The 18,561-nt window shown below is 55.2% G+C and overlaps 5 protein-coding genes across 5 annotated transcripts; 3 read left to right on the top strand and 2 right to left on the bottom strand.

The window, feature by feature from the left end:
• Nucleotides 1-778: 778 nt before the first annotated feature.
• BAUCODRAFT_62777 (uncharacterized protein) lies at nt 779-6,445 on the bottom strand (the record flags this gene model as incomplete). Its single annotated transcript, XM_007674360.1, has 4 exons — nt 779-5,911; nt 5,959-6,108; nt 6,165-6,289; nt 6,346-6,445. 4 exons carry the CDS (start codon nt 6,443-6,445, stop codon nt 779-781), a joined length of 5,508 nt encoding a protein of 1,835 aa, XP_007672550.1.
• Nucleotides 6,446-6,652: 207 nt separating this feature from the next.
• Nucleotides 6,653-8,005, top strand: BAUCODRAFT_119608 (uncharacterized protein; the record flags this gene model as incomplete). Its single annotated transcript, XM_007674359.1, has 1 exon — nt 6,653-8,005. One exon carries the CDS (start codon nt 6,653-6,655, stop codon nt 8,003-8,005), a length of 1,353 nt encoding a protein of 450 aa, XP_007672549.1.
• A 5,056-nt stretch (nt 8,006-13,061) lies between these two features.
• Nucleotides 13,062-15,235, bottom strand: BAUCODRAFT_30495 (uncharacterized protein). The gene is made up of 3 exons (XM_007674358.1): nt 14,944-15,235; nt 14,689-14,893; nt 13,062-14,639 (listed from the first exon to the last, which is right to left on the bottom strand). Exons 1-3 carry the CDS (start codon nt 15,147-15,149, stop codon nt 13,335-13,337), a joined length of 1,716 nt encoding a protein of 571 aa, XP_007672548.1. The 5' UTR covers nt 15,150-15,235; the 3' UTR covers nt 13,062-13,334.
• A 550-nt stretch (nt 15,236-15,785) lies between these two features.
• Nucleotides 15,786-16,267, top strand: BAUCODRAFT_30494 (uncharacterized protein). Its single transcript, XM_007674357.1, has 2 exons — nt 15,786-15,985; nt 16,042-16,267. Exons 1-2 carry the CDS (start codon nt 15,866-15,868, stop codon nt 16,249-16,251), a joined length of 330 nt encoding a protein of 109 aa, XP_007672547.1. The 5' UTR covers nt 15,786-15,865; the 3' UTR covers nt 16,252-16,267.
• A 3-nt stretch (nt 16,268-16,270) lies between these two features.
• On the top strand, nt 16,271-18,511 carry BAUCODRAFT_119605 (uncharacterized protein; the record flags this gene model as incomplete). Its single annotated transcript, XM_007674356.1, has 3 exons — nt 16,271-16,408; nt 16,461-18,149; nt 18,203-18,511. The coding sequence occupies 3 exons, from the start codon at nt 16,271-16,273 to the stop codon at nt 18,509-18,511; spliced, it is 2,136 nt and encodes a 711-aa protein (XP_007672546.1).
• Nucleotides 18,512-18,561: the final 50 nt, after the last annotated feature.

Raw genomic sequence — 18,561 nt, 5'->3', positions numbered from 1 at the left:
CGGCTTTACGAACGTTGTAGACCGCAGTTCAATCTGCATACTGATCCACTGGTAGAAGCTCTTCACGTTATCGTGATGGCCATACCGAAAAATTGAGCGTGCTGATGGCTGTTGAGTGACGGCTAAGCTCTTCACATTTGTGAGAGCTCCTGGGTCGTCCCGAGCTGAAGTACCGCCGTCGATGTGCTACCGTACGTCCGCCGTTTTTGGGACGACACCCCAGTTCCGATAGAGACAGTGCACACTGCTGTTCGCGACTAGTATGTGGCGACGCAGTGTTCGCCCACAAACGTCGGAGAGTCTCCACATGCGGTGGTTGAGCGAAGACAAGCTTTTGCGACAGTCGGTAGGCTGACGCCAGCGCCATATGCTATCGCGTCGGTGCGCACATAGCGCAGAAAACATGACGACCGTCATGCCTCGATGCCTGCATGTCCTTGACGTTTCAGCACCCAATCTCGCCGCTCTACGCTCCACAAGGGCAAAGTTTTGATATGATCGACAGATCGACCGTACCGGGAGACGGACTGCTCGGCTTCCGGTTGCTGTCTTCAGATCGCTCTCTCCGGTATCCACGGTAATAGCTCGTGATGCTAGGTTGTATCATCGTCCAGATACATTGGGGCGCCTTATCGTAAACCCAACTACAGCACCGCCACTGCTTACCGGTATCAATTTCACAGTTATGCAAACACGACGATCGCGCCGTGCCAGTACCTGGCGTTTGGTGTCCTCGGCAATTGCGGAGGATGTGCGACCGCAGCGGCCTGCCAGCGCCTCACTCGACAATTGTAGAAAGGTCGAGAAGGTCTTTCAGCAAACTGTGCCTGCACGCTTCGCTGTTGACGGTCTCCATAGCATAGACACCATCGTATGCGTACATGCTCAGTTGATTCAGGAAAGGTCGGAGAACGGTTATTGCAAAGTCGTCTTTCGGCATTGCCTTCAAGTCCGCAGTCTCCAGGCTGAAGTTCGCCAGCAATAAGCGACCTGGTATGGTCTTTGAAGTGTTGTTCGCCAACTCCGACGATGGCACTTGGCTTTGTCCGGAGTCTTCCTTAGCAAGCGCATCAGCGATCTCTTCGACCAGGGCGGAGGAGATCCGATCTATGGGCTGATAGACCGCATCGATCGTGTCGGAAATGTATAGCCACTCATGTAATTGGAATTCTTCAGGTGATAGCGCGATAAGCATGTCGAGGAACTTGCAGGCTTGCAGCAGACCTAAGTTGTTCAGTGCAGGTTTTGTAGGGTGGCCCCCAACAATGTCGGTAAGAGCATGCTGGAGATTTTCGTTGATTGTGGGCCATAAGGGTGACAGATGGATTGGGGTGAAGGCAAGAATGAGCGCTTCACAGAGGAGGAATAGGTCCGCTTTCGCGGCAGATGAAGGCGACGACGTGGGTGATGCTGTGAAAAGCGCGACAAGCTTTTCATCAAAATCATGCAGGTAAGCCACCCACGTGTTGACGGGTGATGCTAACAAGAGCAAACACATCCGTCTGAGGTTGAGTTGAGTCTTACGGTCAGCTTCAAGCCTGGCAGCGTTCGCCCCGACACCAAACATGATCCCTGCGCTCGAAGGGGGCGTCAAACGCGCCAGCAACTCGGACATCTGATCGTGATCCCGGACCGTCCACTGATGCAGTATCGGTAGCCATGCGTCTTGCATCTGCCGAACACCCGAAGCTAGGAGTTTGGGGTCGTTGAAAGCGTCCGTTACATCCTTCTTCCAGGCCTTAGAAGTGGGCAATTCCCTTGCCACTTGGAGCAGTAGTTTGCAGTATTCTGCTGACATGTTTGTTGGGAAGCCTTTGGCGTGTATTGGCGGCGACAGCAAGTTAGTTGTAATAGCATTGAAGGCAGCCGATATCTTATCCGGGTACTCCAGGATAGTACTGAGGTCAGGTACAACCCTCCTTAAAACCGCAGTTAGTGTCATGCTCTGGTGTCGAATCGGCACAGTCGTGACCTCTTGAGCCTCTTGCTCCACATCGGCTTGAGCCTCCTTCAATACATTTCCAGACGGCGTTGTTGTGAACGTTGCAGCTAGAAGCCTTTGGAAGTTGTCTGCGAGCTCCCTTCGCATCTTTCGCTGGTCGCCGAAGTTAGTGTTACCGACCTTGCGTGCAAGCATGTGGATGAGAGCTAGAAGGGGTGCCATCACCTGACGGTATGGAAGGGGATTAGCGAGGACATCTCGTAAGAACGCCAAGCATTCCGGCCACACTTCGTCCATCGCATCATCTTCGATAGCGTCTACATAGGCAAGGAGGAAGACTGCTATGTCGCTTCCCGCAAGATCTATTGTTTGTGTCGAAAGGCGGGATGCAGGTAGTGCCGAAGGATTTGCGCGGCTACAGATAGAATCCAAGATGGCAGGCAGAACATATCGTGGCGTAGAGGCCTGCAGGGCCTGAAGCAGCGTGATTGCGGCGGCTGCCTCCTCGTCTCGGCTAGCGGTCCGCCATTGCTTGATAACTACCTCCACACTTTCCAGAAGTTCAGCGGAAAACATCTGTTCCAGGAGGAACCGGCACTTGTTACGAACGCGCTGAGTCCAGTAATGCGCAGTCGCGGCACTGTTGCGGTCATAATTCGCGACTACTGAGCCATCATTGCACCATGCCCACATCGTGAGGTTTATTTTAGCAGCGTCTTGCAGAGCGAGGATGACAGTCAGACGGCTATTGGCTTGTGTCGTCTTACTTGGCGGACCAGTTGCTTTGAATACCCCTGCAGCGACGCCCCCAAGGAAACTCTGAGTCGGGGCGCCCATCCGAGGAGCTTCGTCAGACATGTCATCAGTGACCAAACATCTGTGCGCCCGAGCAAGAGTAAGATCCAAGCCTTCTAACAGGCCGATGATCGTAACATCTGGGGAGACAGTCGACGGTGGGATGTGTTGCCGGCTTAAGACGACAAGCTCTTCGAATGCCTTGCTCAACTCGCGACATAGAGTCTCCACCAGGGGGATAAGACTTGCGAAAATTGCATCTCCGTATAATGGCAAGACAGTCGCAAGAAACTCCACCCACTCATTGAGGCGCAAACGTGCCGCGCTGGACGAAAAGGCCATTTGCAAGCACTGCAATAGTTGAGCCGGAGGTGCTATGTTGGGAGCGTGTATGCCATTTGGACGCTCGGTCTTCGCAGCGCTTATGGAGGCCTGTTGCGTACTTAGAGAGCGTCTGTGGCTGTCTTCGCCTTGCGAAGCGACAGTCTCGGTGCCAAAGCGAAGGCGCAGCGCTGCGGTAATAAGCGGTAAAATGGCACCCTGCAGGATGTCATCTTCCTCGCGAAGACAGAGCATCATGCGGTCAATGAGCGCCCCATCAATCTCTAAGGTATTTTCTTTCGACGCAGCCGAACTCGTCATGATACTCTTAAGCAAAGCGATTGCTTTCAAATCAAGTTGCTTGGACGGCTGTGGTTTACGAGCTAGCAGCTTGACACATACGTGAACGAGCTCGCTCACGCCGTTTGCCGCTTGTTCTGAGCTGTCAGTGTGATTACTCGTCAAGCAGTCCCACGTCCATTCGCTTCCATGACTTAAGAGGTCGGTGAAAAGGGTGAGGGCGTATGCAAGGCTTCGTTCGGTATCTTCGCCAGTACGATCGTGCCTTGATTCGCGAGCATTGTGTTCGAGGTAGAGCCCAAACGAGTCGTGAAGCTGCTGAAACAGGATCGCGAATACCCTGGCTAAGCTGGGCAGCTGGCCCAACCATCTGGTAGTTACGCCGAAGGCTGGGTAGCCAACATCGTGAACAGTATCAAGGATGCGCAGCATCGGTTCACGTAGGCTTCGCAAGCGTTGGATAAGCTGCGTTGCATCTGGCACGTTCCATAGCGAGCTTCCACGCCGGGTTACACCAGTAGCATGCGCTGTGGCTTGAGAGGGTATGCTGTGATCCCATAACACTGTAAAGCGCCTGACAGCTTCCGTCTTGGATGCGGAAGGATTTCCGAAGTTGAAGCCAGCGGGTGGGAAATCGAGCTGCAAGAGCTCAAGCAACGCGACGTTGAGGATGTCCTCTGAGGCCACGGTATCGTTGATTCGCCAAAGGTGACGCACGGCTTCCACATGGTATTTTGGTTTCGAATGCGATAGGTGAGACCAGAGCTTCGCAATTAGGGAGCGAATCGACCGTGTGGTGATTGTGATATTCTCCGGGAGACGGGAGACGGGACTTAGGAGAACCGACGTGATTGAGCTGAGTATCGGAAACGCAACGGTGTCGCCAGCTTCCTCTCCAGAACTTGCAAGCCTGTTCTCCACAACCTGAAACAGCTCGTCAAATACTGCTCCGTCTACACTATGCGTCCTACCCTGCTCAATCATCAGCAACGTGACTGAGGCATGTATTATCTGCTCTTCATTGTGCCGTAGAACCCGAGCAGTGAAGGAGGCAATGAACCGGAGTGTGACAGCAGCTAGTGTTGCGTTATCGATTGGTGCGGGTACTCTCCACGCGCTGCGCACTGCGCGCTCATAGTATTTGCCCACGCTTTCTTGCAAATCCTCCGGTTCCCGATGCGTCAACGATTCTTCACCTGTTGGCGCTGGTGACGCCCGTAGAGCGGTTTGCGAGCCCAACTCGGCTAGGTGAGTTGCAAGGCGAAGTGCAGCGAGTCCACCATCGCCACTGCCGCTAGGGGCGTCCAAGGATTGACTGAGCAAGCTCGTGAGGAGGGCGAGCGCCATGGGGCCGTGTACATTAATCATCTCCTCGTCGTTGACGTTGAAGTGCTCGAGCACCCATACAACCAGCATCAAGGGTTCGGGATCAATGGTGCTTGTCTGGAAAGCGCTCTGTATCAGCGCACAAAAACTCTGCCAAACCAAGTTCGCTTCAATGCCATCGAAGAAAATACTGGCGCTTCGAAGCACCTCTTCAACGTCGGATGCTGATGATACCTTGCCATAGGCGTAGAGTGCGTTCATTGCAGTTGGGAAGATGCTTGGTAGGAGCGTGCCACCAATCTCCCAACGATCCATAAGCGAGACACAGATCCGAAAAGGCCGAGCTTTCTGAGCCGCTGACACGTCAGCGGACTGAAGCAGTCCAAGAACACAACGCTCGAGTAGGGACCGAGCGTACTGTTCAAAATACTTAATCTGCTGGCTGGTGGGGTCATCCGCCGCTACCGGGGTATCGTTTGAGGCTGTACCTGGTGATGCCACGTCGCTCACCTTAGCAGCCGGACCCAGAAACCAGGACCACAAGCGACGGTTGAGGCTCATATCCCTGCGCAGCAAGATGTAAGTTGCAGCAGCTGTCAAGCGGTCAGAATCCTTGAGCTCCGCCAGTTGTCGTATGACCACAGAATGCAGCGGTAACTTAGCCACCAGCAGGTCAAGGTAGCCTCGCTGGACAAGCGGATTTGAGTCAGCTAAGCCGCTCGCAAAGCATCGGAGGAGCAAGCCTGGTTCCGGAGAAACTGCGGCCTGTGCCTCTGCGGAAAGTACGCTCACATTGCCGTCCGCGGTGAAGATACTATCGTCATCAGTAGTAAGATTCATATGCCTAGGAGCGAAACTCGGCAATCGCCGGACGAGATAGTTGAGTGCTCCTTGTCTTCGCGATACGCTCGTTATGACACATAGGAAGACGCTCTGCCAATAAAAGCCCGCTAGTGCTCCATCGTCGTCGGCTTTGCTGAATTTGTCCTTGAGGCTATCAAGAATGCTAACCGCTCGCTCGAAATCTTCAGCGGTTTCGTCTTCCAGAGGTGGGAGAAGGCTGAGAATGAGCGCCTTCAGCGCTGGGCGTAACACTGCGTTTGACAGTCGCGCAATGTAATTCTCGTACAGCGAGTACACCACCGGTCGGACCGTAAGCGACGCAAAGCTTAAGACAGGAGCCAGACCGGGGAAGTAGTCACTGAGGTGATCGGACAGGTAAGCGAGCTACCATTGTGTCAGAGCGTGTATTGACTTGGAACGAATACACTTACACTGAACGTGGAGAAGATATACGTATATACCTCCAGGGCCTTTTGATGGACACCAGACGGTAGAGCAGGATTCAAACATTGAGCAAGCTTTGACGCTACCGCAGGGGTATGCGGCAGAACAGGTATGTCTTTAGGATGGCTCTGAATAGCCTGTAACGATGGATAAGCCCGAGCTCGGTAACGGACAGTTGCGTCGTGATGGTTACCTTGAGCAGTCTACCAAGGAAGGCAATGTAGTCGGCCCATTCCCGGGGGGCCGTCTCCCAGGAGGATACAGCCCGCTCGACAAGCACTCCATATCTTCGGAGGCCCTTGTCCGCCTTGTATATCTCTACGACACGGTCAGCAGGTTAGGGTAAAGGGTCGACTCTGGTGTAACGCACATACCGTCCTCGACCGCTCGGCGCGTTGCGCGCGGGACTGGCGAGGAACGGCCAGAACTGGTCGGTGACACCGAGCGGCCGCCGCTCATAACGTCAATGTTCATGGCATCGACCCAATTGCAGAGCTCGCGGACTTCACGCACAGCATCGCTGATGGTCGGAAACTGCTATGAAAGGACGACAGTTGTACCTTGCAAGTGAGGTACCTTTCTAGTCTGCTTCTGGTGCGGGCAAGCCTCAGGCAAAGAGGCAGCTATTCTCACCTCCTTGTCACGTTCGACCTCCACTCTTCCAAGACGATGGAGAGTCTGATGGCGTCAGAAGGACAGCAGTCATACATTGACTATTCTGCCATCACATCGGATCGGTTCTCGGCCAGCAATTATGCAAATCAGCTCATCCTACAGACTCACAATGCAAACGAGCCCTTGGATTTGCCCACGCCGCTGTCACGGGTCCTTTTCGATGTGCAAGAAGTAGACACTCACATCGACCAATTGACGACACAAAATGCTCTGCCAATCATCGAGTCCACCTCGGCGCGTGCTGACGCGAGCAGGCGAATCCTGGACGAAGTCGAGAGCCAAGTCAACCGCTTGAATGAAAGCTTTCAGCGTCTTCAACGGGAAGTCCTCCGGCGCTATGAAAGTGCCGAGCTAGTTCGCCTGGCGGCTGAGCGCCTGCTTCTGACTTCGAGAGTTGGTCGTGGAGTGCAGCGGGCGGTGCAACTTGGCAGGCAGCTCGAAGCAGAGATGGACAGTGCAACCAGAGGAGTGCAGAGTGCCATGGTTGGCGCCGCAATCACCGTACTGAGCATGAGACATTTGTTCACTTTGGCAGGTAAAGCCGAAGAAGCCGAAGGTCTCGCCAGAGTGCAAGTTGTGGGTTCATTGAGAAACGAGGTCGTGGCTCCTCTAGAGAGGACGTTGATCGCGAAAGCACAGCAGGTCGTTCGAGAGTTCAGTATGTCATCATTACTAGCATCTGGCAACGCTCATACAGGTCAACCCCAGAACCAACAAACATTTGCCCAGGTGGAAGACACCAAGAGCAGGACCACTAGCGCGCTTCACACGCTATACTTGCTTTCGCCAACGAAACCGGCAACATCTCTTGCGTCCTTCGAGCCGATATTGTTGATCTCAGCTCTGCAATCTTACCTGCAGACCGCTCTCACATCAAGCCTTGCTTCACTCGCGAGAGCTCTCGCAACGTTGCCACAGCTTGACCGGACTCTCCTAGAAATCTCCGCAAGATGCCAGAACATTGTTGCGCTAGAGGTGCTGCTCGAGGCGGTGAAAGCACCAGTCCATCCATTGCTGTCTCCTGAGGGACAACAGACTGGTACATCTGCCTCATCCAATTTTCTTACGCCTCTGTTAAGGCATCTAGACACTTCTTCACTACCGTCATACTTCTGGCGTAGTATGGCCGGGCAACTCACTAGCCGGGTTCAGGACATCCTTACTCGAGGAGGTGTCAGCGCTCGTACCCTACGTACTAACAGGGACCGAGTCCGGGATGCCATCAGAGAGTGCGTGGATCGAGGCTCTCAGCTGCCTGTGTCGAGCGCTGCTTTGGGTACGAAAGAGGGCAAAGTAGGCAGCTGGGAGCGTGAGGCTGCGGTCATGGTGCAAAGTGTGATCGGTCCGTTGCACCGCTAATGCTGTACTCGCGACAATCGTCGGAATGCCCGTTAATGCACAGGCTCTCGAGCTAACCTTCCACCGGTGTGGTGAAGTAAGGAGCCAGCTTGTAAGAAAGCGCCCAACAAGTACTCCTACCTCAATCTCGTCGAGAAACATGGCTAGAACGATACAAAGACGGAACGTATCCGCGGGTTTGTTCCACGACGACAACGAAGACAAAGTTTTTCGAGTCGTAAACTACACTTACATCGCTACGTACCGACACATACTAGATTTTCGATGCATCGGCGTATCGCAAGCGGCTATCGTCTAGCGAACCGCAAAAACGAGTGGTCAGCATCCAGCGCCGCCCTGAAGATGTCCCGAGCGCGTCAACACTTCTCCTCAGTCCACACCGCTTTCATTCGCCACTTCACTCTTCCTCCGCTCACTCCCTGCTACACTTCCCACATCCGCCAAACTCCCGCTCCTCATCTTCTCCCGCTCCAGCATCTGCCTCAGTTCCTCATTCTCCAGCCTGCCCTCCTCCAATCTCTGCCTCGCGCCTCTGCGATCCAGCAACCGCGCCTCTCGCTCCGCCTTCAGTCGCCGCTCGAGCTCCTTAAGTCTATGCACCCATCTCTGCTCACTTGGTTGGATAGGCGGCGTATTCAGCACGATGGGCTGCGGCGGTGGTCGATCGTCCATTGGCGGAGGTTGCAACTGTTCAACGGCTGACGTGGAGTGGTGGCGGAGAAGTTGCGCCATCATGCTTCTTGCCGGACTCGAGGGTTTGACTCCTGAAGCGCCCACGCTCGAAAGCCGACGAGCAAGGTCCGGGTTGAGCTGGGCTTGCTGATTGATCATCTGCTGCGCCATAGGACTGGGATGTTGTCGGTGGAACTTGAGCTCCGCTTTGAGGATCTTGATCTCGGATTTCAACTTCCCAACCTCTTCGCTGCCTTTGATACTGCGCGTGCTCATGGTGCGGCCGGCTTGCGGACGTTGCTGAACCTCTTCCGCCGCTTTCTCCGCGATCGCGCGTTGGGTATTGTGGACAGCCGACTCCAATGCATCCATACGGTCAATGCGCATTTGCAAGTTATGCGCTATGGTCTGGTAGTCGCGCTGTAGATCCTTCTCGATATTCTTCGCACGGACCTTGAAGCTGCCGATGAGAGCCTCGATCGTCTTAACGGCAGCGATGATGTTCTGGTTGAAGCTCGGCAGTTTGCGCTGGATGACTTCGGGAGACGGTACCTCGCCGTCTACCAGGCAATGCGACTGCGCCCAGTCTTGACCGCAAAGGGTCGAAAGCCGGTTCCACAAGGCCAGAAGGAGGTTATTGCGCTCCGAAAGTCGCTCGCGATATTGCTGCTCGAGTGCGGCCATCTTTCGCTTGTCCTGGCTGTATGCCGTCTCAAGCTCGAGCACCTTCGATTGGTGCTGCGCAAGCTCTCGCATATGATTGGCTTGCCCACGAGAAGCCTTCTCCCACTGCTCCATGTCATGTCGCCTGTTTGCACGCTCTTTGTCGAGAAGATCGGAGAGCCTACGGCTCTCAAGACTAGTGCTCTCGAGCAAGCCGTCTCGGTGCCGCAGCAAGCGATCCTTATCCGCGGCTTCCATCTTCGTACGATCAAGCGCGTTTGCCGTATCTTCGACGTCACGCTGCAGTCTCTCGATCTCACCGAGCATGCTCTGCTTCGTCCCGTTCGGCTCACCCAGCGCTGACCGGAAGCTCTGCTCCAGATCTTCGAGCTTCTGCTTCAACGTGCTCGCCTCGACTTCCTTAGCCGATAGCGTACGCCTGAGCTTCCTTACCTCATCTTTCGTCTTCGCGCTCTCCGCGTTCAGATCATCTAGCACCTTTTGCACCTCCTCCTTTGACTGATTCTCGAGTACGTCGCGCTGTTGCCGTTCTTCGACGATGCCTTCTTCGGTCTCACGCAGCTTCTCCTGCTCGTCTTGGATTGCTTGCTGCGCTGCGTTGAGTGCGTCTTCGAGCTCACCAATCTTGATCTTGTCACTTTCTTGCTCTTCGCGCAAGAAAGTAATCTCGGAATGCAGGCTCTCCTGCGTGATCTCAAGCTTACGGCTCTTTTGATCGAGCTCCTTACACTTTAGCTCCCACTTAGCGATCTCATCCTCTGCCTCCGCAAGTTGCTGTTCAAGGTCCTGAATAGTACGCATATTGGCCTGCTTCTCGTCCTCTAAGTTCATAACGCTCTGCGTGATTTCCCGTAGCTCGCCCTGAAGTCCTTTGTAGCCATCCGTCGCGTGTTCAAGCTTGCTCTGTGTCTTCTGATGGCGCTTGTGTGCCTCCTCCAGCTGAGCTTCTACACTTTCATTCTCTGCAGAGAGCTTGTCGATTTCGGCCAGTGCTTCTTGCTCGAGTTTCTGAAGCTCTGCTTCCTTCTCCTCGAAAGCGTGCAATGCTTCGTCACGCTCACTCTGCAAAGCGCGCAGATCCTGTCCCTGCTCCTCAAGATCGTGCTCCATCTGCTGGAAGTCACCTTCAAGTGCGGAGATGTATTGCAAATGGGTATTGTGCGCTCGCTCCAGCTCTTGGAACTTCAGTCTCAACTCGGCGTTCTGGTCGCGAAGTTGACCTTCTTTCCGATCCCAGTCATCCCGCTCAGCCTCTGTGACCTGCGTGACTTGAGTATGGTCGCTGTGCCGAGATTGTGGACGTCGATGTGCTCGCGAGATTGATCGCTCAAAGATGCTTTCGCCGGTGACAGACCGGACACCGTCGCTCTTACGCTGAAGGAGCTTAAGGTCCTCGATCTCTTGTTGCAGACGCTCGCGCTCACGATTACGCGATGTAAGCATACTGGTCTGCGCCCCTAAGTCACGCCGAAGCTCAGCATTCTCGTGTCGCAGCTGCTCCACAAGGGTTGACGAAGCTTCACTAGGCGTGCCATTGAAGCCATTAGTGAGATCAGCTGCGTCCAGTGCATTCGAATCGTAGCCGGCTCGGCTTCGTCGCTTCATCGCCCTGCTTGCCACGGGAGATGCGCGTTCAATGCGCAAGCTGGTCAGCTCCGCGCGTAGCTTGCGAATATCTTCCTCGGCCTGCTCCCTGCGGCCCGTCTCTGCGTTCAGGAGGTCCTGCCACATGTCCATGGTACCCTTTATGCCAGCGGTGTCCTCCCCGCGGGAAGCAGCCATGCTACGCATATTCTCGGCCATCTTGCGCTTCTCGAGTTCCTTGGTCATGGTCTCCTCGCGCAATGTCGTGACTTGGTTCTCCGCATGATCCAGCTGTTGGCGAAGATACAGAATCTCCTCGTGCATCTCCGCTTGCAGCGTCGGATCGTCATCATGGTCATCGTCGTGAACGGAGCGTCTCTGTCGCGCTTCTTCGAGGTCCTTCTGTTGCTGCTCGAAGTTACGCTCAACCTCCCGCACTTTCCGACGTAGACTCTGCGACTCCTTACGTTCATTGGCAAGGTCCGTCTGGAGCTGTACATTCTTGTCAATAAGCTCTTTGACGCCATCGTCCGAGCGACTCTGCAACGCTTGGTCGAGGAAGTGGATCTTCAGCTTGAGGTCGAAGTTCTCCTTTGTAAGCTTGTCAATCTTGTTGTTCTGCTCCTTGAGCGTCAACGTCCTCTTAGGTCGGTCTTGAGCAATACTTTGAGTCATGCCAGACGAGGTTGGCCGCTCAGGAGACCGATGCTTTGCACGAAAATCCCTAGCTATCGTGTCCGGAACCTGAATGCTTTCGACGCGCTGCGCAAGCACGGTATCAGTAGGCGCTTGCAGTGTCGAAGCATTTGCGCGCGGAGTCTCGGGTCTCTCTTCCTCGAGTCCGTCTAGATTGCCGTCGAACGTGGCCTTAGGCAAGCCACCGTTAGCAGCTCGGTTAGTTGGACGCTCGGTGTCACTGTCCCTATCTATGTACGATGCAACGCTGCCCAAGCTAGGAAAGCGCGACAAAATGCTGTTAGCACGTGTCTGCCGCGATGTCGTACTACTTGACATTGCGCCGCCAGTCTGAAGAGCATAGTCGGCATTAAAGACGTTATCCGCGCTTGACTGATCCGAGGTCATTGTTACGGTCGACCTCGATGATCGTTGGCTAGCCTGCCTACTGTTGAGTAAGCTCGGCCGTAGACGTGAAGGTGACATTGAGTGCACGCCGTTCAGGCTAAGTAGCGAAGGTGCTTCAGACTGTGGCAAAGGAATGTCCTGCGCCCTCGGAGAAGAGGCTTGTCGGATCGTTGAGCCTTTGGACACCGGGCGCGCAGATGGCGTTGTTGGCCGTGAGATGCTGGCAGAGGCGCTAGCTGCGGAGGCATTGCGAGCGTGGTTGCGGTTCGCTGCAGCCACCGCGGGTGAAGACGGACTCTCTGTATCGGCATCGTCGCGATCAACCCGTTCATCGTCTCGCTCGTCATCGAAGCCCGGTGCGGGAATCTTATACGCGTCTGGTGGGGTCACAGAGGATTGCGATTTCGGCGCGTTGCCATTGCTGCGCTTGTCGACGCTTTCGAAACGTTTGCCATTTGGCGGCGTATGTGCAGCACGGCCGAGGTTCAGATACGTGTCGTCCACCCCATGCCCGCCCTGCGCCAGTGGCGCCTGCCCTACCTCCGGGATGAAGCTGGACTCGACATCCATGAAGTGCCTCCTCATCTCCCGCTCGTCCGCAGTTTCATCGTCATCATTATTGGGTAGTTCCGCATTACGCGCAAAGCTCTGCTCGTCGCTCATAAAGCTGTGCTCGTCCACAGGCAACTCCGTCAACTCGCTGTCCCTCCGCTGGAAGATATCCCTCGCTTCAACATCGGCATGATGCGCTGCATGCAACATGAGATTGAGATGGTCTTCATCCACGCTGCGTCGTCCCTGCCTCTTCTGCAGCTTCCTTGGCTTCCTTCTTCCGGGCATGTGCTCGCCTCCATCCTCGACCTCTACCGCGGCGTCCATTGTACCGCTGGTTGGATCCGTGCATGTGGGGAGACCGTTGCACTACCACTGTCAACCCGCCACGGCGATATCCCATACACTTCGCTGAGTGAACACGCCAGGCGCAATGCTATTGCAGCGCATTGGACTAGAGCCAACGGCATTGACTGGGCTGAGGAAGGCGTAAGAGGTAATTGCTCGAAAGGGGACGGCGGCATAACTGATCAACGACCGACCGACAGGGGTGCGCGTTCCAAACGCGTGGGGAGCTGTGCACGGTCATCCTCGCTTCTCCAGCCCAGTCCAGCAACGGTCAGCTAAACTAAACCACAACAGGACGTACGAAACACGCCACGAGGCCTGGCGAACATCGCAGCGAGGTTCTACGATATACGATAGATGATAGAAAGTCTCAAGCACGGCATCTGCACCCAACGCCATCGTCATACTATAAGTCCCAGCGTATCCATTCACGCTTGGGCGGTATCTCTGGCACCATGTCTTTGAAGGCCTCATTGTCTCTCACATGATCATACACGCCCTTCAGAATAGCACCGATATCCCCGCTGTAGACTTCTGGCGCTGACTCCGCGTATTCGTTCGGCCTGTCGGGCGGACCATCAGGATGCCATATCCGCTCCCGCTTGCCAGTTTGCGGGTTTCTGAAGAACGGCACAGGCGGATTTTCTTCCCTGTCGTACGTGACTGGGTGACCTCCCCAGGTCATTAATGTCTTGCCGTCTGCCGTACGTGTCGTATGGTTTAACGTGGCTGAGATACCCACCGCGTCACCATTGATCAGGTGCCCCATATTTGTGGGTGCGGGTGAGACTCCGTTGGGCTGGGAGCTGAATCCGTTGGTACTGCCGAAAGCTGGGTGTGTCGCAGAACTAGACGGCGGTTGTCCAAACCCGCTGTTGCTTGGCTGAGACGGCTGCCCGGAGGGAGAGCCGGTAGGCTGCGAAGGAGCGCCGAATGCAGAGCCCGCCGTCTGACCAGCGCCGAACGGACTCGCGCTGCTCTGACCAAACACAGTCTCTTGGCCGAAGGAACTTGCCTGTTGCGGCTGGGCTTGAATGGCCTGACCAAAACCCGAGGGCTGCTGGTTTGCTGCTGCGAACGGGCTGGGGTTCGAGGCTTGTCCACCGAAAGGCGAAGCTTGCTGCGCAGGTTGTGAGGGCTGGCCAAAAGCTGTCTTCGGCGCGTGTCCGAACGCTGATTGTCCGAACGCTGGCTGAGAGGGCTGTCCGAACGCAGGTCTCTGACCGAGCGCAGAAGGTGCGCCAAACGCATTACCGCCGCTGTTGGGCCGTGCTGGCGCACCGAACGCGTTGCCTCCGGCAGGCTGTGAGGACCCACCAAATGCAGGCTTAGCGTCTCCTATCGCAGAGGGCTGCCCGAACGCAGGCCCACTGCCCACAGAGGGAGGCTGCCCGAATGCTGTGGCGCCGGCTGGTTGGGAAGGTTGTCCAAAGGCGGGCCTTTGCTGTCCGCGCCCAGAAAAATGCCCGAAAGGGGAGCTTGCGGCTGGTGTAGCGGCCTCGCCGAATCCTAATGCACCGCCGGAGCTTGACGGGTGACCGAAGCCTGCAGGCTGCGATCGAGCACTGCCAGCCTCCTTGACAACCTGATCGAGCCGGTTTGGATGTTGTTGTTCACCATCAATGACGTACTGGATGGCCTTGTCAATGTCGCTCAAGATCGCTTGAGCCTGTTGCTGGGCTTGGTTGCGGAGTTGGAGCTCTTGTTGTTGCTGGTAGGTGGTCAGTAGTGGAGATTGGAAAAGGCAACTGCTGACTTACATATTCGCCCAGCTTCCCTTCGCTTGCCGCAAGGTAGTACAGCACGCGCATCTCCTCCGGACTCTGTTCCAGGGAACCCTCTATCAGCTGGCGCGGCGCCTCGCGTCCAGGCCCGTATGCTGAAAGCGGCCATTCTGGTTTCTCACCCTTCGGTTGGTTCGATGGTGTCAGATCGGCTTGGATGGCTTCGCGGTCGAGATTGTACCTAAGTCGCCATTAGTGGCTGAATAAGTTGTTCAAGCACATGGCGCTCACGGCAGCTTCTGGTTTCGATCTTGACCAGGGCGGTCTATGGGACGATTAGTATACCGCCATAAGAAAATGTACGCCATCGCAGGCGGGTGGGCTTCGTTAGAAGATAGATCTTTGGTAACGGAAGGCAAAAGACTTAATCGAGTGAAGTGAGGTTTGGCGGATGTAGCAAAGACATCGTGGCCTTGCGGAACGCGTGAGACATACATCGATCTCCACCACCGCCAAATCCCCCAGACCGTGGCCGTGGAGCAGAGTCATTGGAAAGCGCTGCGAAGCGGTTGGATTGCGTGTCGCGTGGATGCTCGTTCTTGCACTGATCTGGCCTTTGAATCAGCTGAGCTGGAACAAAGCGGCATTGCTCATACACGTTCCACATACCACCAAACCGACACCGGCCTTGCAGAAAGAACTGACACACCACCATCTCCGGTCCTTAACACCACATCATATCGCGAATGAGCATGCAGTGCCGGCGAGTGCTGCCAACACTTGCACTCGATCGAAATTTCGGTCAGTGACTGTAATCACTTTCGTAGCAGCGACGAAGCTACATTCCCTGCCGCTTAGAGCCTCGAATTTAGAAGAGGAAGTGTTCGAAAGACGCAAGGGTGCATTCACAGCGCAGCTTCTTAAACGGCTAGCGTACTTTAGTCATCAAGTCTTGTCAGCCCTACGGATCGCCGACTTCCAACGCAAGTGAACGTGAACGTTGCAGCAAGAGCGTGCTTCCATCGAGCGCAAAGCATGACTGGTAAGATCGCGGCGATGAGGGAGCGTGAGCAGTCATCCAGCAGATGCGCCTCGTGAACAGGAAATCTTCAGCAACGGAACAGAGCTGTGAACGTACGTCCCACGGCCATCCACAGCCGTCTTCGCGCCGTCGTCACGTTGATTGTGGAGCCTGCAATGTACGGCTTGCTTGATGCACCCAGTCTCCGCTCTCACATTTGGAATATTCCTGGCCGGCTACATCACCGCACGCTGGGATCTAGTCACCTGGCTCTATGAGCTTGCCTTCTTCGCCTGGGAGCACGGAGTCATTGTACGCACACATATACATCGTGCCCGCTGGTTCCACAACGCTGATTCAAGGAATAGACGCGCGCATTGAAAGGCTTCGCGATCCTCACCATTGTCTTCTTCCTCGTTCTCATCCCCGTCGAGCGTATTGCGGCTCGCGAGGCTGAACTCGTCGGTTTCACCGCTTGCAGTCGATACAGTTTCGGGTCTGACTGTTCGCAGCATCCACGGCCGTTAGAGGGCGGTATATCTGCGCGCGAGCAGTTGAGGCGGAGAGGATCCTTCTGACAGTCTCCGCGATGGGATTATGACAACAAACAAACATGGCTTCATGCGCATCTTCTGGCCTTCAGATGCGCCCGAAGACGATGTACCAGGTGTTCTTGTAGGATGGAGGAACTCCGAGCTCGACATATTGGTAGTCAGTGTGTTGCAGGGGGTCGAGGTAAGCTTGTAGATTATGGAAGGTCGTCAGATGGAAAGCTGACCACAAGAAGGTGCGTAACGTCGAGCATGCATTGCGTGTTCAGTCATTGTTTCGTGGCAGTCCACAGCCTGTTGAGCGCATCACAGACCACTGTGGTGGGAGGGCTCTGCAGGTACTAGGCACGCTCAACCCGGCAAAGTCAACCCTGACGTTCGATCCGAAGCTGGTCGCATTACGAACAACTAACAAAGCGCAATTGCCTGTAATTGACTGCCAGGATGCCTTGTCCATTACGCTCCAGCTCATAGTCTTTGAGAAACCAGATCCGTCCCGGATGCAATATCTCTCGATGACGCCAATCACTCTGGCACTGGGTGACAAGCATGGGGCATACGGTAGCGTACCACCCTTTGACAAGATCGATAAGGAAGAAGAAGCAGAGAAGAAGAGGAAGGCGAAGTTGGTAGAGAAGCTAAAGCTGCATACCGTAGTCTGGCGTTCTCGGACGCCCAAAGAGCTAGCTCTGCCGAATATCGTCAGCCAGATCAATTGCTCCGCTGAGCTTGACGATCTTATGCAGAGCAACGTCGGCTTGATTGGCACACGGCTAAGACGCAAGCTGAGCGTCAGTGAACGGATGGTCGAGTCAGTGACAGACCTGTGGAACTCTGTACTCCTGCGCATGACACAGGTGTTTCTCGAGCAGATCTGGCCAACCGCGTCGCAAGTTTTCTTGTATCTGCTAATGCTGCATCGCATTGCCGCCGAGGCGGTCCTTTGCATCCTGGAATGGAGACCTATGCGGCAGTTAGCAGCCTTGAAAGACGTCTCGGCAACAGCTCAGCAGGTGGACATCCGCCTTCAGCAGTTCTGCTACTGGCCAGCTCAGTACATCACCTTGCAGCGGAGAGAGATGGACTGGAAGAGCACTTCGAACAACCAGCCAGAGTACATTCGCTTCTACAACAGTCTCTGGCTTGTCGCTAACGACATCATCATCGGCATCGCAGTCGGAACTTACATCCTCGAGAATGCCGAAATGGTGGCGCAGCAGATTGACAACGCCGTCAGCACCCTCACGATTGAAGGTCTTCAACGCATGATCAACTGGCTTATGGACTATCCCGCCGGGCTGAAGCTGAACAACGAGCTCGCCAAGTTTCTTGGTGACCTTTTCTTGTGGGTAATCAACTACTGGGATGGATATATGCTGCAGCTTCGACCTCTACTCCCGCTCATTGTCGGGCTCATCGGCATCTCGAGCTTCGCAGGTGCCAGCCTACCAATCTCGCTCTTTTCAGACTTGGTGTCGCTGCTCACGCTGCACATCTACAGCTTCTACATCGCTTCGGCGCGAATCTACAACTGGCAGCTCACCGTCATCATCTCGCTGTTCCAACTCTTCCGTGGCAAGAAGCGCAATGTTCTTCGCAACCGCATCGACAGCTGCGACTATGATCTTGATCAGTTACTGCTCGGTACCATACTGTTCACGCTGCTCTTCTTCCTGTTGCCTACGGTTGCAGTCTTCTACGCGACGTTCGCCGGCGCGCGTATGGCAATCATCGCGCTGAAAGCCGCGCTCGACACCTGGCTGGCTTGCCTCAACCACTTTCCCCTGTTCGCACTCATGCTGCGGGTGAAGGACTCCCAGCGACTTCCAGGTGGCATACGGTTCGTACTGCTCGATACTCCCACCGCGTTACAGGGCGTACGGAGCTCGCAAGCATCATCCCAGGTGGCATACGTCAAGCTGAAGGTCGGTGATTGACAGCCCACTGTAGCGGACCGAGATACTAACTGGAAACGTAGTCTGTACCTCTCCCGCTCTCACGCACCTTCTCGCAATACGCACAGCTCGGCCACCGTCTTCGGAAGCACTACCTGTCGTCTCGGGTCTTTCTCTGTCTAGTATCCGGCCAGTTTGTCCCGCCGATCCACCGCAAGAACCTGTACAGCTTACAGTACAGCATGCTACCTGTTCAGCGTGTCAGCATCAGGGAGCTGTGGCGCTTGTTGACGTCGCAAAAGCCGCTTGACCCGAGTGTCTCTGCCAACGGTCATGCTGGGCCTGGGCAGATGAGGGGAAGACATGGGCGGGCCAAGACGACGCGGTCATAGCAGTCGCGTCCGTAGCCGTGCTTAATCCTACAGATTCGAACGGTATGAGC

This window comes from Baudoinia panamericana (genome assembly GCF_000338955.1).
Source record: "Baudoinia panamericana UAMH 10762 unplaced genomic scaffold BAUCOscaffold_2, whole genome shotgun sequence".
NCBI lineage: Eukaryota > Fungi > Ascomycota > Dothideomycetes > Mycosphaerellales > Teratosphaeriaceae > Baudoinia > Baudoinia panamericana.
This window is presented reverse-complemented; position numbering and strand designations above follow the sequence as displayed.

Coding starts and splice junctions, on each gene's coding strand:
- BAUCODRAFT_30495 (XM_007674358.1), bottom strand. CDS start 15,149: ATGTATGTCTCACGCGTTCCGCAAGGCCACGATGTCTTTGCTACATCC. Junction 14,894..14,943: donor GATCGAAACCAGAAGCTGCC/GTGAGCGCCATG, acceptor ATGGCGACTTAG/GTACAATCTCGACCGCGAAG. Junction 14,640..14,688: donor AAGGGAAGCTGGGCGAATAT/GTAAGTCAGCAG, acceptor ACCACCTACCAG/CAACAACAAGAGCTCCAACT.
- BAUCODRAFT_30494 (XM_007674357.1), top strand. CDS start 15,866: ATGCACCCAGTCTCCGCTCTCACATTTGGAATATTCCTGGCCGGCTAC. Junction 15,986..16,041: donor CCTGGGAGCACGGAGTCATT/GTACGCACACAT, acceptor TTCAAGGAATAG/ACGCGCGCATTGAAAGGCTT.